The following is a 22,148-nucleotide window of genomic DNA, read 5'->3' as shown; positions in this document are numbered from 1 at the left end:
AAATTTATGCAATTTATTATTGATGTTAAAGTATTTTAAATTATTGTGTGGCATGAGAGTATGAATACAATATAGAAACATGTTTTTACAGTATTTTCAGGAATATGTTTAACAAAATATACAGACAATGAAAATGTGTTTACATTATCTTTCAGAATACCATGATTTTACAGTTTTACAGCACTAGGTAGATTTACAGTTTATCTCAGAAAAATACAGTTGATATAGTTACAAATTATTATAGCGTTATGGTTTATACAGTTATTACAAAATCAGGGTAAAACAATTAGTTGTATATAGAAACGTATTATATAGTATCAGACCCTAATGGATCAAACAGCTAAGCACGATACCGTAACTATAGATATTCAGTTCAGAGTGCAACCACTTAACTCATATAGTAAGTGGTATGAGGTCGATCGTGCCTAATTGTGGACATACTCCCCATCAAATATGGGTTGAAAATGGTCAATCTGACCGAGGAGTAGAGTGGTTTACCCTGGTCAGCCAATCAGGATAGATCCAGCCTTCGAACCGCACAACCCTGTTATAAGGGGTTAAATCATGACATACAACCATCCAGGGAAATATTCTCAGATATTATAGTATTATCAGATTTTCAGAAATAGTAGTATTATTATGAAAAGTAATTTCATACAATTTGATATGTTAAATTATGTAGTTAAAGGTTTTATAATATGTTATGTAGTATCAGCACTTTCAGTTGTAGTTATTTGTACTACTTTTATCTCTGATTAATTTTTACAAATCCACATCTCTGTAGCCACACATTAATAATAACATGTTTCGTCTTACTGAACTTTGGCTCATCTTAGTGTTGAATTATTTTTCAGGTGAGCCAATTGGGCAAGCGGAGCAGGCTCGCAGATAGAGAGCTGTTAGTCTGCCCTTTTTGAGGGTGAGTGTTTTGGGGTTCAATTTTGTTAGCATGGTATTAGTAAGAGCAGTTCTTGAGAATACAGTATAATATATATATATATAAGGATGTGTTTCATGTTATTTGCTTCCGCTGTGTAGGAAATTGTTTTAATTTTAAAATAGTAGAGAGTATTTTAATTTTATTTGTAGGTCGTTACAATATGGTATCAGAGTCTAAGTTGTTAGGTTTTGTAGACTTTAGAGTGCAGCGGAAGTAATACCAGAGTATAGGAAAGGATTTGAGATTGCTTCTGTTGTCTGCGTACAGGATTTACCGTGGTGGTTTTTTTGTTTTTTCCGAGGTGACAATTTTAGGAAAACCATAGTAAACTATTGTCGGGTCGTGTGTCTAGGTGACAGAACTAAATATCGAATTAAGACCAAGGAAGATATTCTTTACTGCTGCACTAAACCTCTTAATTTAGTCATTTACTTTGGCATCAGAGTGATCCCCTGAAATATACCCCGGATCCTCCAAAGTCATTCATATTCTTTCTTTTTCAGGTGATCATGATCGAAAAACATCTCTAGAGATCATTCAATTTTATTCAGCAACAAATTTATATCTTAATAAATTATGAATTAATAAAAAGAAGAATTATTATTAATAAACTATATTTTTATAGATTATACACTTAAATTATATAATCAATATATTTACTATGAAGAGAGAGAAGTCAAGGCAGTTTTTAGTAATCATTTTTCTTTCTTTAATCATTTTTAAAAATACCTCTATTTACAAATCATCTGACAATATTCATAAATTATGGATATGTAAGTAATTCAATAAATTATTTTTATTTTAAAATTAAAATAGATTTTTCTTAATTTCCATATTTATTAATAATATGAAATTTAAAAATATAAAAAAATTATTATTATTTTTTTATAATTTTGCATTCATTTTTAACACATCATTAAATAGCAAAATCAAAATTTGGGACATTATTAAATTGAAAGAATTTATAGTGAAAAACTATCATACCTAAAAATAAGAGAGGTTGTTTAAAAAAGATTTAAATTCATTAAATATAATTTCGTATATTGATTTTATTTTGATGTGTTGATTATTATTTTAAAAAAATTATTATTTGAGCAATATTCAGGTTTTTTTTTTTGAAAAAAAATAATTAAATAAGACAAACTCAACTTAAACTTTTTTTTTTTTATTACATAGAAACTACAGCTACCAAACAGCTCTTTAGACCCCTGGTGCAGCACCAGACCTACGGATAAGTGTCCTCCGTCCCCAGGTCTCGTTGATTAGGGTAAAGTTCGAATGCGGACACGATTTCCGTACATGAGTTGGATATTTGGCCAACCCGATCTTTAGGACGCATCTCCATTACCATTCACGTAACCGCTGACTCAAACTTTCACCATCAACGAAACCCGTTGGCTCATAAAGCGAACTCCCATCATTTACGATTTTTGCTAGCTCATAGAGTAAACTTTCACCATCCACATATACCATTAGTCCTGTAAGGGTATTAACTGAAATCAAATTCCTGATACTCTTTCTTCCATGCTTATGTCCACCATAAACTTAAACTTATTTTGAGTTTAACAATAAAGATTCGTTTTTTTCAACAATACTAACGAAATTTCTTCAATTCAACGCTCATCGTCTTATAAATGGACCAAAATGTTTGAAATTATACATTAAACAGTTATTATAATTATTGAATTGATTCGAAGCAATTCCGGGAACAGGGGACGATCCGTCCGCCGGTGGCTAGACCGGAGAAAAGGGAAAACGGGCGTCCGCCGTGAGTGCAACCTGGAGGATGGGCCCTCGACCGCCAAGCTCAAGCGGATCTCACCAGTTCCCAGCACCAGCACCCCCAACCCCGCCTCTTCATCAAAGCGATGCAGATGAAGGTGATGAGAATGTGAAGCAGCTCAACGAGTGCTCTGCTCTTTACTTATCCTTGCAGGTATTCCTGGTTTCAAAATGAATATTATGCGCGTATGTGCTTCTCTGTTTTCTCATAATATCAGGGTTTAGGGTTTTAGCCTATATATATATATATATAAGCACTGCTTCAATTGAATAAACAATCCCATGTTGTATTTTGCAGGATTGTCTTGTCAAAACAAATAGGAATTGGAAATCTTGCCAGGCGGGTATGCATTATACTTTCTTTTCTCTCTCTCTTTCTCTTTCTCTTTCGTGAAACCAGGCTGTCAGATTGTTTTGGATGCGAAGACAATGTTGGAATCACATATGGGCGTTCTTGTTCACGATAGATAGTATTGATTTTATTTATTATTTGTGATATGGACATGCTGAGAAGTTAAATGGGGATAGTAGGAACCTTTCTGCTTTGAAGGAGAAGGAGACGAACGGGTTGGAGGATTTCTGTGAAGAGTGGCACTGGCATTCTCTCCTACTGTGAAATCACTGTAATTCATGGATGGTCCCCCATCATGGGGCCATCTGTATTTAAATTGCAATTGCATTGTACAAGAACAATGGGAAGTGGTATCTAAAATTGAAATGAAGATAAAACAAGAAAGATAAAAGGAAATTTCTAATCATAGTAATGAAATAATGGAATGGAGATTATTTGTTAAGAGTAGCATTGTTTTCGTGCAGAGATTCCATTAGTAAGTATTACTTGATTTAAGTCTTACATCTCAACAACAACAACAACAACAACAAGCCTTAAGTCCACTAAGTGGGGTCGGTTGCATGAATCTTTTTCCGCCAATTCACCAAATTGAAAACATTTTTTTTCTACCAGATTAAGGGCTATTAAAATCCTTTCTCACTACCTCATTCCAAGTTATTTTAGGGTTACCCCTACCCTACTCCTTTTTTCATGTCAGAAACAATAACTAATTCACTCCTCCTCATCAATGCTCTACTTAGCCTGTATTTCAAATGCCCAAACCACATCTAAAACACCACTCCCTTATCTTGTCTTCGACAGTGCTATGCCTAAATTAATATGCATGTGTTCATTTCTTAATTTATCTTTTAATGTTATCCCACTCATCCACCTTAGCATTTGCATTTCAATAACTTTTACTTTTTATATATGTTATTTCTTAGTTGTCCAACATTATGAACCATAAAATATATATATATATATATATAAATTTAAGGGTATTCTACAATCACACAACATATCTAACACACTCTTCCATTTAACTCAACTTGCTTTAATTTTATGTATTATATCAATTTCCCCTTTCGTTTGCATAACAGATCCAAGATATCGAAATCTGTCAGTACTATTAATTTCTTTAGTTAAGACAATATCATTCTCATCCTTTATACATTTTACATCACCAAAATCTTCGCAATTTCTTTTTCTAACTCTAACAAGTTTATAAATATCTCTTTCTCCATCTTTTGTGTTTAGTTTTTTTTATAAAGTATCATAAGCTCTATGTTTAGTTTCACCAATAGTTTTTTTTGAAAAAAAAATAAAATTCCTTGCCTCTTTATATTTTTCAAGAATTTCTATATTTCTGCAACTTTACCATATTTTATACTAATTTCTTTTTTTCTTAATGGCTTTTTGGACTTTTTGATTCCACCACCAACTTTCTTTACTATCCAAGTATTGTCCTTTGGACTCACCTAAAATCTTTTTGTTATCCTTACGAAAAATTTAGCCATTTATTTCCAAATAGTATTTGCATTTAGCTTATCCCGTACTGTCCAATCATACACGTTGATCATTTTATCTTTGAATTTTACTATTTTATCTCCCTTCAAACTCCACCTAGTCCTCCTCCCATGTTAATTTATGTTACTATTTCTCTTTCATTTTTTAGTTTATATATATATATATATATATATATATATATATATATATATCTAATACTAGGACTGTATGTTGTAGCCAAAATTTCACATAGGATAACTTTACAATCCTTACAAGATAGACTATCCCCTACCTACTTAAGAAGAAATCTATTTGACTTTTATTATGCTCGCTCTTGAAAGTTATTAAGTGTTATTCTCTTTTAATAAAGTAAGTGATGAACATGGAATTAACATGTTAAATTAAGGTGGGAGGGATATTGTTGTATTTGTGTGTGCAGCTCTTATACTTTTTGGGGCTCATAAATAAAGGAAGAAGAAAAGCATATGGATTCATTGGTGCTAAGCAGCAGGGACTCGTCGACGAGTGTGTCTCACTCGTCGACAAGTAGATACTGAGAGCCCAAGAATTGTAGAAGTTCTAAGATATCGAGAGCAGGAAATCGAAAACTCGAAGACTCGACGACGAGTGCCCTGCTCTAGTCGACGAGTGGACTTCTCTCTCTCTTCGACGAGTGTCCTGTTCTCTTCGACGAGTGTTCTGGGCTGCGAGAAAGAATTTAAATTTTGAATTAGAACGTTGAGACGGTTGGGTATTTGGAGGGAAACTTTCAAGGGTTTGTTAAATAAGTCCTTCTGGTCATATTTTGACAAGAGAGAGATCATTGTATGAAGTGTATTGTAAACTTTCATTTCATAGTGAAATTCTTGGCCGAATTGCTCCCGTGGATGTAGGCATTGCTGAACCACGTATATTCTCGTGTTGTTTCTTTATTTGCTTTCATATATACTAGTTGTGTTGTCATGGTGTTTCATCATTTGCTGCAATTTACAAATTTTGCTATGCATCCTATATTCGATTTCTACAGCAAATTGGTATCAGAAAGTTGTTGTCATGGCATCAGGATCTTCTTTTGCGAGATTTGATGTTGTCAAATTCAATGGAACCAGAAATTTCGGTTTGTGGCAAAAGAGAGTTAACGATACTTTTGTGCAACAAGGGATGGTGAAGGCTCTACATGGTGTTCAACCAAATGGAATGGATGAAGCGAATTGGAGGCAAGGTCGTTTCTACGATACGAATGTGTTTAGTCGATGAAGTTCTCTATCATATGATGGAGGAAGATTCTCTAGCGGTTGTATGGCGAAAGTTAGAAAGCTGGTACATGTCCAAATCACTTTCTAATAAACTATTTCTTAAGCAATCTCTTTATTGGTTTAAGATGGTTGATGGATCGAACTTAAATCAACATATCAATGCCTTTAATCAAATCATAAGTAATTTGAAGCATGTTGATGTTAAGTTTGATGAAGATGGTAAGACTTTGATGTTACTAAACTCTTTACCAGCGACTCATACTTATGAAAATTTAGTTACCACTCTGACTTTGGGAAAAAAGTCTTAATTTAGAAGAGGTGACAATTGCCTTGTTGAATTTTCATCAAAGGTTGAAAATATTTTATGAAGGAGAAAGACTTGCGGTGAAAGGTAACTATAAGCGTTGGAAAGGAAAATCTAGACATGGATTGAGTAAAAAATCTCGTACTCAATCCAAGAAGAAAAAGGATATCCGATGTTATAAGTGCGGTAAAAATGGACATGTGAAATTGGAATGTCCGAATTGGAAGAAAAGAAATGCTGAAAAGCATGAGGAGACTTCAAAATCAGTGAATGTGGTTTAAGAAGGAGATTCAGTTTGCAGTGATGGTGATGTTCTTGAGGTTTCGTCGGGGACGGATACCCTTACGGACTCATGGATACTTGACTCGGCATGCTCTTACCATATGACTCCAAACAAGGAGTTGTTCAGCACCTACAGGTTGGTAAACTCAGGTTTAGTTTTTATGGGTAATGATGTTTCTTGTAATATCATTGGCATAGGAAATGTTAAAATAAAAATGTTTGATGGTGCTGTGAGAATTTGAGTAATCTAAGACACATACCGGAGTTAAGGAAGAGTCTTATTTCACTTGGCACCTTGGATTGTAATGGTTTCAATTTCAAGTCCGAAGGTGGGGTTATGAAAGTATGGAAAGGTAATATGACGGTGGTGAAAGGGAAAAAGCTGGCTGGGAATATTTACACACTGCAGGGAACTACTGTTGTAGACTTGTAGGTGGAGCTACAGTCGTAGATACTGAATTTGATGTAAATGTCTTGTGGCATATATGTGTCGGGGATATGGTGGAACATGGTATGAAGGAACTACACAAGAGGAAACTCTTGAAAGGTATGAAATCATGTCAGCTTGATTTTTGCAAGATTTGTGTTCTTGGAAAGTAAAATAAGGCAAAATTTAAATCGACTGTTCACAAGACGAAAGGTATTCTTGATTATGTGCATTATGATGTTTGGGGTCCGGTTAGAGTAGCATCAAGGGGTGGACATGTGTATTATGTGAGTTTTGTTAACGACTACTTACGGAAAGTATGGGTATACTTCATGCGGCACAAGTCTGATACGTTTGCTAGGTTCAAGTTGTGGAAAGTTGAAGTGGAAAACTAGACGGGGAGGAGAATCAAATGTCTGAGGTTACACAATGGGACTGAGTACACTGATTCGAGGTTCATGGAGTTTTGTGAGAACCGGGGCATTAAGAGACACTTTATCGTTCGTCGGATACCTCAGCAAAATCGTGTGGCAGAAAGGATGAACCGAACTTTGGCTAAAAGAGTTCGATATCTCAGATTTAATGCAGGGCTATCAAAGAACTTCTGGGCTGAGGCAGTAAGTATGACTTGTTTTCTGATAAACCGATCACCAAGGGCATCACTAGAGAGTAAAGTGGCAGAAGAGGCGTGGATAGAAAATGCAGTCGACTACTCCGAATTGAAGGTATTCAGGTTTCCAGCCTATGTTCACATGTCTAGTGAGGAAAGATCCAAGCTTGACCCAAAATCTAGACGTTGTATCTTTTTGGAATATCAAAAGGGTGTGAAGGAATACGAGCTGTGGGATCCAGCGACAAACAAGGTGGTGATTAGTAGAGATGTAATCTTTTGACGAGAAGGTTATGGTGAAGCGTACTCAAGATTGTGATGATTAGAAATAGGAGCCAAAAAACTGGGGCAGAGATGAACATGTTGTGTAGGTGGAGTTGGAAGCTCAGGGCAACGCCAATGATCATGGTCCTTTAGTTGCAGGGAGCTCTAGCTCGGGAAACCAGTAAGTTGACAATCTTCCTATACGGAGATCCAAACGCACTATCAGACCTTCACTAAGGTATGGATTTGAAGAGTTAGTGTCTTATGCTTTCCTTACCAGTTGCAACGATCCAACTACATTTCAAGAGGCAGTGCATGGTCAAGAGAAAGGTAGGTGGATGAGTCCAATGATTGAAGAGATGAAATCATTACATAAAAATCAAACTTGGGATTTAGTGGAGCTTCTAGATGGGAAGAGACCGATAGGTTGCAAATGAGTATATAAGAAGAATGAAGTAATTCTAGAAAAGGAAGGAGAAAAATTTAAGGCATGATTAGTGGCAAAGGGGTACTCACAGAAGAAGGGAATAGACTATGATGAGATTTTTTCACCTGTGGTCCGACACACTTCTATCAAGATAGTGTTGGGGTTGGTAGCTTATTATGATCTTCATTTGAAATAAATGGATGTGAAGACGGCGTTTCTTCACGGTGACTTGGAGGAACAAATTTATATGATACAGCCAGAGGGATTCAATGAACCAGGGAAAGAAAACTTAGTTTGCAAATTGAAGAAATCTCTTTACGGGTTGAAACAGTTTCAAAGGCAATGGTATAAAAGATTTGATTTCTATATGATGAAAATTGGCTACAAAAGATGTGAGTATGACTGCTGCGTGTATATGAACAAGCGTGATGATGGTTCTCTTATTTTCTTTTTGTTGTATGTCGATGACATGTTGATAGCTGCAAAAGATTTAACTAAGGTAAATTAGTTAAAAGAACTGTTGCATAAAGAGTTTGAAATGAAAGATCTTGGTTCAGCCAAGAAGATACTTGGGATGGAAATTTGTCAGGACAGAACTGCAAGAAGGTTATCGTTATCTCAGGGCGATTATGTGGAGAAGGTGTTGGATTGGTTCAGCATGGCTGATGCAAAACTGGTATTTACACCTCTAGTGAGTCATTTTAAGTTGTTTACTGTTGATGGGAGGTTCCACAAGGTTCGGGAATTGATTATTTCAGGTGAACTTATATTGGAGAAAGTTCATACATTTGAAAATGCGGCCGATATTTTCAAAAAACCAGTCACTAGTTAAAAGTTCAAGCATTGCTTGAACTTACTTCATGTCTCCAAGTGATAGAAGTTAGGCAAACCCGACCGGACATTCTAAGATCAAGGTGGAACAATCAGATATGTTTTTCAGGTTCTCCTCTGCAAGCGCCGTGGGGAGTTTAATGTATGTCATGGTATGTACGAGGCTAGACTTGACACATGCTGTGAGTGTAGTGAGTAAGTTTCTTTCTAAACTAGGAAGACAGTATTGGGAAGCCGTCAAGTGGATCTTTAGATACTTACGGGGTACATCGGTGTATGGCATCATGTTCAGCAAGCAACATGGTAGTCCTTCAGTTATGGGGTTTGTAGATGCTGATTATGCAAGAGATATGGATGACAGAAGGTCTACAACGAGTTATGTTTCTACCCTTGTAGGAGGACCTATATGTTGGAGATCCATGGTTCAATCTCTGGTGGCATTGTTCACAACTGAAGCTGAATATATGACAGTTGCCAAAACTGCAAAGGAAGCCTTATGGCTTACCGGTTTGGTCAAAGAGCTTGGCTTACAGCAAGATGGGGTTATGTTGCGTTATGACAATCAGAATGTTATTTACTTTATAAAGAATCAAGTGTACCATGCTAGAATTAAGCATATTGATGGGAGGTTCCACAAGGTTCGGGAATTGATTATTTCAGGTGAACTTATATTGGAGAAAGTTCATACATTTGAAAATGCGGCCGATATTTTCAAAAAACCAGTCACTAGTGAAAAGTTCAAGCATTGCTTGAACTTACTTCATGTCTCCAAGTGATAGAAGTTAGACTAACCCGACTGGACGTTCTAAGATCAAGGTGGAACAATCAGATATATTTTTCAGGTTCTCCTAAGGGGCGTATAATCGCCAAGGTGGAGATTGTTGTATTTGTGTGTGTGGTTTTTATACTTGTTGGGGCTCATAAACAAAGGAAGAAGAAAAACATATGGGTTCATTGGTGCTGAGCAGTAGGGACTCGTCAACGAGTCTATCTCACTCGTCAAAAAGTAGATACCGAGAGCCCGAGAATTGTAGAAGTTCTGAGATATCGAGGGCAGGAAATCGGAAACTCGACGACGAGTGGCCTGCTCTAGTCGACGAGTGGACTTCTCTCTCTCTTCGACAAGTGTCCTGTTCTCGTCGATGAGTGTTCTGGGCTGTGAGAAAGAATTCAAATTTTGAATTAAAACGTTGGGACGGTTGGGTATTTGGAGGGAAATCTTCGAGGGTTTGTTAAATAGGTCCTTCTGAGCATATTTTGACAAGAGAGAGATCATTGTATGAAGTGTATTGTAAACTTTCATTTCATAGTGAAATTTTTGGCTGAATTACTCACGTGGATGTAGGCATTGCCGAACCATGTATATTCTCATGTTGTTTCCTTATTTGCTTTCATATATACTAATTGTGTTGTCATGGTGCTTCATCATTTGCTGCAATTTACAAATTCCGCTGTGCATCCTATATTCGATTTCCACAACAAATTGGTATCAGAAAGTTGTTGTCATGGCGTCAGGATCTTCTTTTGCGAGATTTGATGTTGTCAAATTCAATGGAACTAGAAATTTCGGTTTGTGGCAAAGGAGAGTTAAGGATACTCTTGTGCAACAAGGGATGGTGAAGGCTCTACATGGTGTTCAACCAGATGGAATGGGTGAAGCGAATTGGAGGCAAGGCCGTTTCTACAATACGAATGTGTTTAGTCGATGAAGTTCTCTATCATATGATGGAGGAAGATTCTCTAGTGGTTGTATGGCGAAAGTTAGAAAGCTAGTACATGTCCAAATAACTTTCTAATAAACTATTTCTTAAGCAGCGTCTTTATTGGTTTAAGATGGTTGATGGATCGAACTTAAATCAACATATCAATGTCTTTAATCAAATCATAAGTAATTTGATGCGTGTTGATGTTAAGTTTGATGAAGATGATAAGACTTTGATGTTACTAAACTTTTTGCCAGCGACTTGTACTATGAAAATCTTATGAAAATTTAGTTACCACTCTGACTTTGGGAAAAAAGTCTTAATTTAGAAGAGGTGACAAGTGCCTTGTTGAATTTTCATGAAAGGTTGAAAATATTTTATGAAGGAGAAAGACTTGTGATGAAAGGTACCTATGGGCATGGGAAAGGAAAGTCCAAACTTGGATCGAGTCAAAAATCTCGTACTCAATCCAAGAAGAAAAAGGATATCTGGTGTTATAAGCGGTAAAAATGGGCATGTGAAACTGGAATGTCCAAATTGGAAGAAAAGAAATGATAAAATGCATGAGGAGACCTCAAAATCAGTGAATGTGCTTCAAGAAGGAGATTCAGTTTGCAATGATGGTGATGTTCTTGCGGTTTCGTCGGGGACATATCGCCTTACGGACTCATGGATACTTGACTCGGTATGCTCTTACCATATGACTCCAAACAAGGAGTTGTTCAACACCTATAGGTTGGTAAACTCAGGTTTAGTTCTTATGGGTAATGATGTTTCTTGTAATATCATTGGCATAGGAAATGTTAAAATAAAAATGTTTGATGGTGCTGTAAGAATTTGAGTAATGTAAGACACATACCGGAGTTAAGGAAGAGTCATATTTCACTTGGCACCTTGGATTATAATGGTTTCAATTTCAAGTCCGAAGGTGGGGTTGAAAGTATGGAAAGGAATTATGACGGTGGTGAAAGGGAAAAAGCTAGATGGGAATATTTACACACTGCAGGGAACTGCTGTTTTAGACTTGTAGGAGGAGCTACAGTCCTAGATACTGAATTTGTTGTAAATGTCTTGTGGCATATGCGTGTCGAGGATATCGTGGAACATGGTATGAAGGAACTACACAAGAGGAAATTTTTGAAAGGTATGAAATCATGTCAGCTTGATTTTTGCAAGATTTGTGTTCTTGGAAAGTAAAATAAGGCAAAATTTAAATCGACTGTCCACAAGACGAAAAGTATTCTTGATTATGTGCATTATGATGTTTGGGGTCCGATTAGAGTAGCATCAAGGGGTGGACATGTGTATTATGTGAGTTTTGTTGACGACTACTCACGGAAAGTCTGGGTATACTTCATACGGCACAAGTATGATATGTTTGTTAGGTTCAAGTTGTCGAAAGCTGAAGTGGAAAACCAGTCGGGGAGGAGAATCAAATGTCTGAGGTTACACAATGGGACCGAGTACGCTGATTCAAGGGTCATGGAGTTTTGTGAGAACTAGGGCATTAAGAGACACTTTATCGTTCACCGGATACCTCAGCAAAATGGTGTGGCAGAAAGGATAAACCAAACATTGGCTGAAAGAGTTCGATGTCTCAGACTTAATGCAGGGCTACCGAAGAACTTCTAGGCTAAGGCAGTAAGTATTGCTTGTTTTCTGACAAATCGATCACCAAGGGCATCACTAGAGAGTAAAGTGGCAGAAAAGGTGTGGACGGGAAATGCAGTAGACTACTCCGAATTGAAGGTATTCAGGTGTCCAGCCTATGTTCACGTGTCTAGTGAAGAAAGATCCAAGCTTGCCCTAAAATCTAGACGTTGTATCTTTTTGGAATATCAAAAGGGTGTGAAGGGATACGTTTTGTGGGATCCAGCGGCAAACAAGGTGGTGATTAGTAGAGATGTAATCTTTTGACGAGAAGGTTATGGTGAAGCGTACTCAAGATTGTGATGATTAGAAACATGAGCCAGAAAACTAGGGCAGAGATGAACATGTTGTGCAGGTGGAGTTGGAAGCTCAGGGCAACGTCAATGATCATGGTCCTTTAGTTGCAGGGAGCTCTAGCTCAGGAAACCAGTAAGTTGACAATCTTCCTATACGGAGATCTAAACGCACTATCAGACCTTCACCAAGGTATGGATTTGAAACGATCCAACTACATTTCAAGAGGCAGTGCATGGTTAGGAGAAAGGTAGCTGGATGAGTGCAATGATTGAAGAGATGAAATCATTACATAAAAATCAAACGTGGGATTTGGTGGAGCTTCTAGATGGGAAGAGACTGATAGGTTGCAAATGAGTATATAAGAAGAATGAAGCAATTCCAAAAAAGGAATGAGAAAAATTCAAGGCTCGATTAGTGGCAAAAGGGTACTCACAGAAGAAGGGAATAGACTATGACGAGATTTTTTCACCTGTGGTCCGACACACTTCTATCAAGATAGTGTTGGGGTTGGTAGCTCATTATGATCTTCATTTGAAATAAATAGATGTGAAGACAGCGTTTCTTCACGGTGACTTGGAGGAACAAATTTATATGATACAGCCAGAGGAATTCAGTGAACCAGGGAAAGAAAACTTAGTTTGCAAATTGAAGAAATCTCTTTACGGGTTGAAACAGTCTCAAAGGCAATGGTATAAAAGATTTGATTCCTATATGATGAAAATTGGCTACAAAAGATGTGAGTATGATTGCCGCGTGTATATGAACAAGCTTGATGATGGTTCTCTTATTTTCTTCTTGTTGTATGTGGATGACAGGTTGATAGCTGCAAAAGATTTAACTGAGCTAAATTAGTTAAAAGAACTGTTGCATAAAGAGTTTGAAATGAAAGATCTTGGTTCAGCCAAGAAGATACTTGGGATGGAGATTTGTCAGGACAGAACTACAAGAAGGTTATGGTTATCTCAGGGCGATTATGTGGAGAAGGTGTTGGATTGGTTCAGCATAGCTGATGCAAAACCGGTATTTACACCTCTAGTGAGTCATTTTAAGTTGTTTACTGTCGATTGCCCAAGTACAGATGAGGATATTCGGGACATGTCAAAGGTCCCCTATGCAAGCGTCGTGGAGAGTTTAATGTATGTCATGGTATGTACGAGGCCAGACTTGGCACACGCTGTGAGTGTAGTGAGTAAGTTTCTTTCTAATCCAGGAAGACAGTATTGGGAAGTCGTCAAGTGGATCTTCGGATACTTACGAGGTACATCGGTGTATGGCATCATGTTCAGCAAGCAACATGGTAGTCCTTCAGTTATGGGGTTGTTAGATGCTGATTATGCAAGAGATATGGATGATAGAAGGTCTACAACGAGTTATGTTTCTACCCTTATAGGAGGATCTATATGTTGGAGATCCATGGTTCAATCTCTGGTGGCATTGTTCACAACTGAAGCTGAATATATGGCAGTTGCCGAAGCTGCAAAGGAAGCCGTATGGCTTATCGGTTTGGTCAAAGAGTTGGGCTTACAGCAAGATGGGGTTAAGCTGCGTTGTGATGGTCAGAATGTCATTTATTTAGTAAAGAATCAAGTGTACCATGCTAGAATTAAGCATATTGGTGGGAGGTTCCACAAGGTTCGGGAATTGATTATTTCAGGTGAACTTATATTAGAGAAAGTTCATACATTTGAAAATGCGGCCGTTATTTTTAAAAAACCAGTCACTAGTGAAAAGTTCAAGCATTGCTTGAACTTACTTCATGTCTCCAAGTGATAGAAGTTAGACAAACCCGACCGGACGTTCTAAGATCAAGGTGGAACAATCAGATATGTTTTTCAGGTTCTCCTAAGGGGCATATAATCGCCAAGGTGGAGATTGTTGTATTTGTGTGTGTGGTTTTTATACTTGTTGGGGCTCATAAACAAAGGAAGAAGAAAAACATATGGATTCATTGGTGCTGAGCAGCAGGGACTCGTCAACGAGTCTATCTCACTCGTTGACAAGCAGATACCGAGAGCCCGAGAATTGTAGAAGTTCTGAGATATCAAGAGCTGGAAATCTGAAACTCGACGACGAGGACCCTGCTCTAGTGGACGAGTGGACTTGTCTCTCTCTTCGACGAGTGTCTTGTTCTCGTTGACGAGTGTTCTGGGCTGCGAGAAAGAATTCAAATTTTGAATTAGAATGTTGGGACGGTTGGGTATTTGGAGGGAAACCTCCGAGGGTTTGTTAAATAGGTCCTTCTGAGCATATTTTGACAAGAGAGAGATCATTGTGTGAAGTGTATTGTAAACTTTCATTTCATAGTGAAATTCTTGGCCGAATTACTCACGTGGATGTAGGCATCGCCGAACCATGTATATTCTCGTGTTGTTTCTTTATTTGCTTTCATGTATACTAGTTGTGTTGTCATGGTGCTTCATGATTTGCTGCAATTTACAAATTCCGCTGTGCATCCTATACTCAATTTCCACAACAGGTATTTTGTATATTACTAGGAATCCTTTTTATGTATTTCAAATGCAAAGTGAAAAGGATATTTCAATAATTTGAGATTGTTGGATTGAATTATTTTGGTGAGCATTGTTTTATTGGGAAAAAAAAATATTGTTTATTAAATCTCTCAAAAACATCTCAAACAAAATTGGGAATTTCTGTTTTCAAATTGAAGGGGAAAAGAATAAATATTTGGATATGAAACGAGGAGAAAAGAATTGACAAATGTCATTTAAGCTAAGGTGGTAATGGATTTGAAAATTATTGATAAAATGGAAGTCGCAGGCACTTAGGAATTGGAATAAAGAGGAAAAGAAGCATTGTATGCTATTCAATATTTTTCAAGAAAAAGGATGCTAATCAGGACCAAAGAGCAGCAACATGCCTATTTGGCAATGCCATTTTTAAAATTCAACTAAGGAAGTGTTGGCTGTTTGGGTTTGGAATGAGAAATTATTCATCGCAGTTGGAATTCTTCTTAAGATAGGAAATTCATAGAAGTCACTCAAGTTAGTGTCTTGAAATCTCAAATTATGCAGATTATCTCTTTCCATTCAAATTCACTGCACATCACTCTTCTTAGCAATTATGAATTGCCACTGCCATATCAATAGAGATGATTATGATGCAAGACTTCATGAAACAAAGTGTTGAAATAACGAGTATGGGATTGCACAACAGAAATTATGAATGCAGCAAGCAATGAAGCACTAAAGTATAATTCAAACACTCAGAATGTCTGAAAACAACAAGAATCAACGCACAAATATATGTGGTTCGGCAATGCCTACATCCACAAGAGCAATCCGGCAAAGGTTTCACTATGAAAATGAAAGTTACACAATACAAAGATACAATGATCTCTCTCACTACATAATATGCCTAGAAATACATATGTATCAACCCCTCAAAGACTTCCCTCCAAATATCAAACTGTCCCAACGTTCCAATTCAAAATTTGAATTCTTTCTCGTAGCCCCGAGAGCACTCGTCGACGAGAAGGATCCACTCGTCGTCACTGAAATTGCTCTCGGTATCTTAGAACTTCTGAATTTTTCTGACTCTCGGTATCTTCTTGTCAATGAGTGAGACCTCACTTATCAACGAGTCTCTGCTGCTCATCACCAAAAGACTTCATATATGTTTTTCTTCCTTTTATCTATGTACTACACAAAGTATAAGAGCCACACAAATACAGCAATCTCCACCTTGGCGATCATACGCCCTTTAAGAGAACCTGAAAAAACATATCTAATTGCTCTACCTTGACCTTTGAACGTTCGGTTGGGTTTGTCTCCCATCTAGCACTTGGAGACATGAAGTAAGTTCAAGCATTGCTTGAACTTATTAGTAGTGACCGGCTTTGTCAAAATATCAGCTGTGTTTTCAGATGTGTAAACCTTCTCCAATACAAGTGCACCTGAAGTAATTAACTCCTGAACCCTGTGGAACCTCACATCAATATGTTTGGTTCTAGCATGGTACAATTAATTCTTCGCTAAGTAAATAGCACTCTGATTGTCACAATGCAGCATAACTCCATCTTGCTGTAAGTCCAACTCTTTGACAAAATCGGTAAGCCATAAGGCTTCCTTTGCAGCTTCGGCAACTGTCGTATATTCCACTTTAGTTCTGGACAATGCCACCAGAGATTGAATCATGGATCTCCAACATATAGGTCCTCCTACAAGGGTAAAGACATAACCCATTGTAGACCTTTTGTCATTCATATCCCCTGCATAATATGCATCTACAAACCCCACAATTGAAGGATTACATTGTTGCTTGCCGAACATGATGCCATAACCCGATGTACCCCGTAAGTATCTAAATATCCATTTGACGGCTTCCCAATGTTGTCTTCCTAGATTAGAGAGAAACTTACTCACTACACTCACAGCATGCGCTAAGTCTAGTCTTGTACACACCATGACATACATTAAACTCCCCACGGCGCTAGCATAAAGGACCTTTGACATGTCCTGGATATCATCATTCGTACTTGGGCAATCTGTAGCAGACAATTTAAAATGACTCGCTAGAGGTGTACACACCGGTTTTGCATCAACCATGCTAAACCTATCCAACACCTTCTCCACATAACCGCCCTGAGATAACCATAAGCTCCCTGCAGTTTTGTTCTGGCGAATCTCCATCCCAAGTATCTTCTTGGTTGAACCAAGATCTTTCATGTCAAACTCTTTATGTAACGGTTCCTTTAACTAATTTACCTCAGTTAAATCTTTAGTAGCTATCAACATGTCATCGACATACAATAACAAGAAAATAAGAAAACCATCATTAGACTTGTTCACATATACGCAGCAATCATACTCACATCTTTTGTAGCCAATTTTGATAATGTAGGAATCAAATCTTTTATACCATTGCCTTGGAGATTGTTTCAACTCGTAAAGAAATTTCTTAACTAAGTTTTCTTTTCCTAGTTCACAAAATCTCTCCGGCTGTACCATATAAATCTATTCCTCCAAGTCACCATGAAGAAATGTCGTTTTTACATCCATTTGTTCCAAATGTAGATCATAATGAGCTACCAACTCCAACACTATCACTATAGAAATGTGTCAGACCACAGGTGAAAATATTTCATCATAGTTTATTCCCTTTTTCTATGAGTACCGTACTGTAACTAACTGTGCCTTGTATTTTTCTCCTTCCTTTTCTGAAATTGTTTCTTTATTCCTATATACTCATTGGCAGCCTATAGCTCTCTTCCCATCTGGAAGCTCTACCAACTCCCAAGTTTGGTTCTTATGCATTGATACCATTTCTTCAATCATTGCACCCATCCACCTAGCTTTCTCTTGGCCGTGCACTACCTCTTGAAATGTAGTTGGATTGTTGCAACTAGTAAGGAAAGGATAAGACACTAACTCTTCAAATCCATACCTTGGCGAAGGTCTAATAGTGCATCTAGATCTCTGTATAGGAACATTGTCATCTTGCTGGTTTCTCAAGCTAGAGCTCCCTGCAACCATAGAACCAAGATCATTGTCATTGCCCTGAGCTTCCAACTCCACCTGCACAACATGTTTGTCTTTGCCCTAGTTTTCTAGCTCCTGTTCCTATTCCTGTTCATCACAATCTTGAGTACGCTTCACCATAGCCTTCTCATCAAAGACTACATCTCTACTAATCATCACCTTGTTTGCCATTGTATCCCACAGCTTGTAACCCTTCACACCCTTTGGATATCCCAAAAAAATGCAACGTCTGGATTTTGCGTCAAGTTTCGATCTCTTCTCACTAGACATGTGAACATAGGTTGGATAACTGAATACCTTCAATCCGGAGTAGTCTACTGCATTTCTCATCCATACCTCTTCCGCCACTTTCCCTTGCTAGTGATGCCCTTGGTGATCTTTTTATCAAGAAACAAGTCATACTAATTGCTTCAGCTCAGAAGTTTTTCGGTAGCCTTGCATTAAGCCTGAGACACCAAGCTCTTTCATCTAGAGTTCGGTTCATTCTTTTAGTCACACCATTTTGCTAGGCGTACAATAAAGTGTCTCTTAATGCCTTGCATCTCACAAAACTCCATAAACCTCGAATCAGCGTACTCGGTCTCATTGTCTGACCTCAAACATTTGATTCTCCATCCGTCTGGTTTTCCACTTCAGCTTTCGACAACTTAAACTTGGCAAATGTATCACACTTGTGCCGCATGAAGTATACCTAGACTTTCCGTGAGTAGTCGTCAACAAAACTCACATGATACACATGTCCACCTCTTGATGCTACTTTAACCGGACCCCAAACATTGGAATGTACATAATCAAGAGTGCCTTCCGTCTTGTGTATAACTGATTTGAACTTTGCCCTATTTTGTTTTCCAAGAACACATATCTTGCAAAAATTCAGCTTACATGTTTTCATACCTTTCAAGAGTTTCCTCTTGTAAAGTTCCTTCAAACCATGTTCCCCCATATGCCCAAGACGCATATGCCACAAGACGGTTTCATCATATTCAGCATCTAAAGCTCAGCTCCACCTACAACAGTAGTTCCCTGTAGTGTGTAAATATTCTCATCTAGTTTTTGCCCTTTCATCACCGTCAGATTACCTTTCCATACTTTCATAATCCCACCATCAGACTTGTAATTGAAACCATTACAATCCAAGGTGTCAAGTGAAATCAGACTCTTCCGTAACTCCGGTATATGTCTTACATTACTCAAGGTTCTCACAGCACCATTAAACATTTTTATTTTAACATTTCCTATGCCAATGATCTTACAAGAAAAATCATTATCCATAAAAACTGAGCATGAATTTACCAACCTGTAGGTGCTAAACCACTCCTTGTTTGGAGTCATATGGTAAGAACATGCCGAGTCAAGTATCCATGAGTCTATAAGGTGATCCAACTCGACGAAATCGAAAGAACATCACCATGACTGCAAACTGAATCTCCTTCTTGAACCACATTCACTGATTTTGAAGTAGCCTGATACTTTGCAGCATTTCCTTTCTTCCAATCCGAATAGTCCGGTTTAACATGCCCCTTTTTACCGCACTTGTAACACCGGATATTCTTTTTCTTCTTGGATTGAGTACAGGATTTTTGACTCGATCCACTTTTGAACTTTCCTTTGCCACGCTCATTGTTACCTTTCACCACAAGTCATTCTTTTTCATCACATATTTTCAGCCTTTGATGAAAACTCAACAAAGCACTTGTCACCTCTTCTAAATTAAGAGTTTCTTTTCCCCATGTAAGAGTGGTAACTAAATTTTCGTAAGTATGAATCGCTGGCAAGGAGTTTAGTAACATCAAAGTCTTGTCATCCATCAAACTTAATATCAACACACATTAAATCACTAATAATTTGATTAAATGCGTTGATATGTTGATTTAAGTTGGAACCATCAACCATCTTAAGCCAATAAAGACGCTGCTTAAGAAATAACTTATTAGAAAGTGATTTGGACATGTACCGGTTTTCTAACTTTTGTCACACAGCCGCTGGAGAATCCTCCTCCATCACATGATAGAGTACTTCGTCGGCCAAACACAAACGTATTGTGGAAATAGCCTTTGCCTCCAATTCTCTCCAAGTTGTTTCATCCATTCCAACTGGTTGAACACCATACAAAACCTTCACCATCCCTTGCTGCACAAGTTTATCCTTCACTCTCCTCTGCCATAAACCGAAATTTCTGGTTCCATCGAATTTGACAACATCAAACCTTGTAGAAGAACTTGATGCCATGACAACAATGCTCTGATACCAATTGTTGAAATAACGAGTATGGGATTGCACAGCGGAAATTATGAACGCAGCAAGCAATGAAGCACTAGAGTATAATTCAAACACTCAGAATATGTGAAAACAACAAGAATCAACACACAAATATACGTGGTTCGGCAATGCCTACATCCACGGGAGCAATCCGGCAAAGATTTCACTATGAAAATGAAAGTTACACAATACAAAGATACAATGATCTCTCTCACTACATAATATGCCCAGAAAGACATATTTATCAACCCCTCGAAGGCTTACCTCCAAATACCCAACCATCCCAACGTTCCAATTCAAAATTTGAATTCTTTCTCGCAGCCCCGAGAGCACTCGTTGACGAGAAGGGTCCGCTTGTCGATGAGTCACTGAAACTGCTCTTGGTATCTCAGAACTTCTGAATTTTTCTGACTCTCAGCATCTTCTCGTCGACGAGTGAGACCTCACTCGTCAACAAGTCTCTGCTGCTCATCACCAAAAGACTTTATATATGTTTTTCTTCCTTTTATCTATGTACTCCACAAAGTATAAGAGCCACACAAATACAACACAAAGGGCTCCCTAATAGCAGCAATTATATTGTTCACAAAAATTGTCTTATCTCAAAATTATTGAGAATCATATGTTTTTCTTTCCATACAATTGAACATTGCTTTGCCCATTAATTTTTGAAACATCACCACATTAGTTTAAAGTAGTTTTGACTTTTGAGATGGTCAAATTCATAAAGAATTGTATTTTACATAGATGCAATGCTACTCTCTACAATAGTTTCTCATCTAGAATGATATTGAAAATCTCTTCCCTTCCCCCCCCCCCCCCCTCCCGGGGCCACCTCCTTCCTTTTTCTTTTTTTTTTTAATCTTATTGAAAATGAACATACCTTCCCCATTAATTTCAAATGTCATTGCCATGCCAATTTGGGAAGTTATTCAAGACGTAACTTTCCAAAGTAGATACAGTGAAACAAATGTAGGTGTGACATTTAAGAAATTAATGGGATAAAGTGGTGGCCTTTTTGATATTGAAGTAGAAAGAGTCATTTCAGATTTGTTCTGATGAATTTTCGTTGGTGAAGTATTATTTTTTTTTCCGTTCTAGTTATTTTACTTATTGCGCCGTTCAACAATTTTCAGAAGTTCAAGCTTTGAAGGCATGCAATGAGAGGAGAAAGAATGAAGAAAGGAAGTTCTCCCAATGGACAAGAAATTAAGGCATTATGTAGATTGTTCATCTGAGATTACAGCTTCTTACAGATTCTATGACAAGTTGATTCTGTGAAACAATTTAAGTGCTAAATGAAAAGGGTGTATAAAATGATGCATCTCTTCATGCTATGAATTTTTCAAGCATTGTTGATTATTTGTCAACAATTTTTTCTGTGATGATATATGACAATTATATACCCTTATTTCCTCAGAATTACAGCTACCGCCACAGCATTTGGGATACTATAAACATTATGATAGCAATATATATATTAAGACAGCATTGTACATCTCTGACAGCTTACACATGAATTTGTGTTTTGGCATATCTGCAGCTACTCATCTTCTAAAGTTTCCATAGATTTGTCAGCTGATACTCTGATTTTCGTGGAATAATAGACCCTGCTGATCCTAATGGCAATACAAAGTCAGTACTTATTCGCAATTGACATAAAGAAGCGTAATTTTGTGTTAGTTATAAATTTATAATATCTCTATTCACGGGTGTAGGTAAGTGCACTGCTAATAAAATAATCTTTACTGTGGTGCCGAAAAGAAAAATGATCTCTTAAT

General features: G+C 37.4%; 1 protein-coding gene across 1 annotated transcript; it reads left to right on the top strand.

Moving 5' to 3' along the window:
* The first annotated feature begins 2,479 nt into the window (after nucleotides 1–2,479).
* On the top strand, nucleotides 2,480–21,789 carry LOC131151995 (uncharacterized). Its single transcript, XM_058103538.1, has 3 exons — nucleotides 2,480–2,876; nucleotides 3,021–3,066; nucleotides 21,504–21,789. Exons 1-3 carry the CDS (start codon nucleotides 2,727–2,729, stop codon nucleotides 21,578–21,580), a joined length of 273 nt encoding a protein of 90 aa, XP_057959521.1. The 5' UTR covers nucleotides 2,480–2,726; the 3' UTR covers nucleotides 21,581–21,789.
* Nucleotides 21,790–22,148: the final 359 nt, after the last annotated feature.

Source organism: Malania oleifera, chromosome 3 (genome assembly GCF_029873635.1).
Source record: "Malania oleifera isolate guangnan ecotype guangnan chromosome 3, ASM2987363v1, whole genome shotgun sequence".
Classification (NCBI taxonomy): Eukaryota; Viridiplantae; Streptophyta; class Magnoliopsida; order Santalales; family Ximeniaceae; genus Malania; species Malania oleifera.
Note: the sequence above shows the minus strand (reverse complement) of the source record. Positions and strands in the feature narration are given on the sequence as shown.

What these genes read in the sequence shown, in the direction of transcription:
- LOC131151995 (XM_058103538.1), top strand. Translation starts at nt 2,727, where the DNA reads ATGGGCCCTCGACCGCCAAGCTCAAGCGGATCTCACCAGTTCCCAGCA. An exon ending in CTCTTTACTTATCCTTGCAG is followed by an intron (nt 2,877 to 3,020) that starts GTATTCCTGGTT and finishes TGTATTTTGCAG; the next exon opens with GATTGTCTTGTCAAAACAAA. An exon ending in TTGGAAATCTTGCCAGGCGG is followed by an intron (nt 3,067 to 21,503) that starts GTATGCATTATA and finishes AACAATTTTCAG; the next exon opens with AAGTTCAAGCTTTGAAGGCA.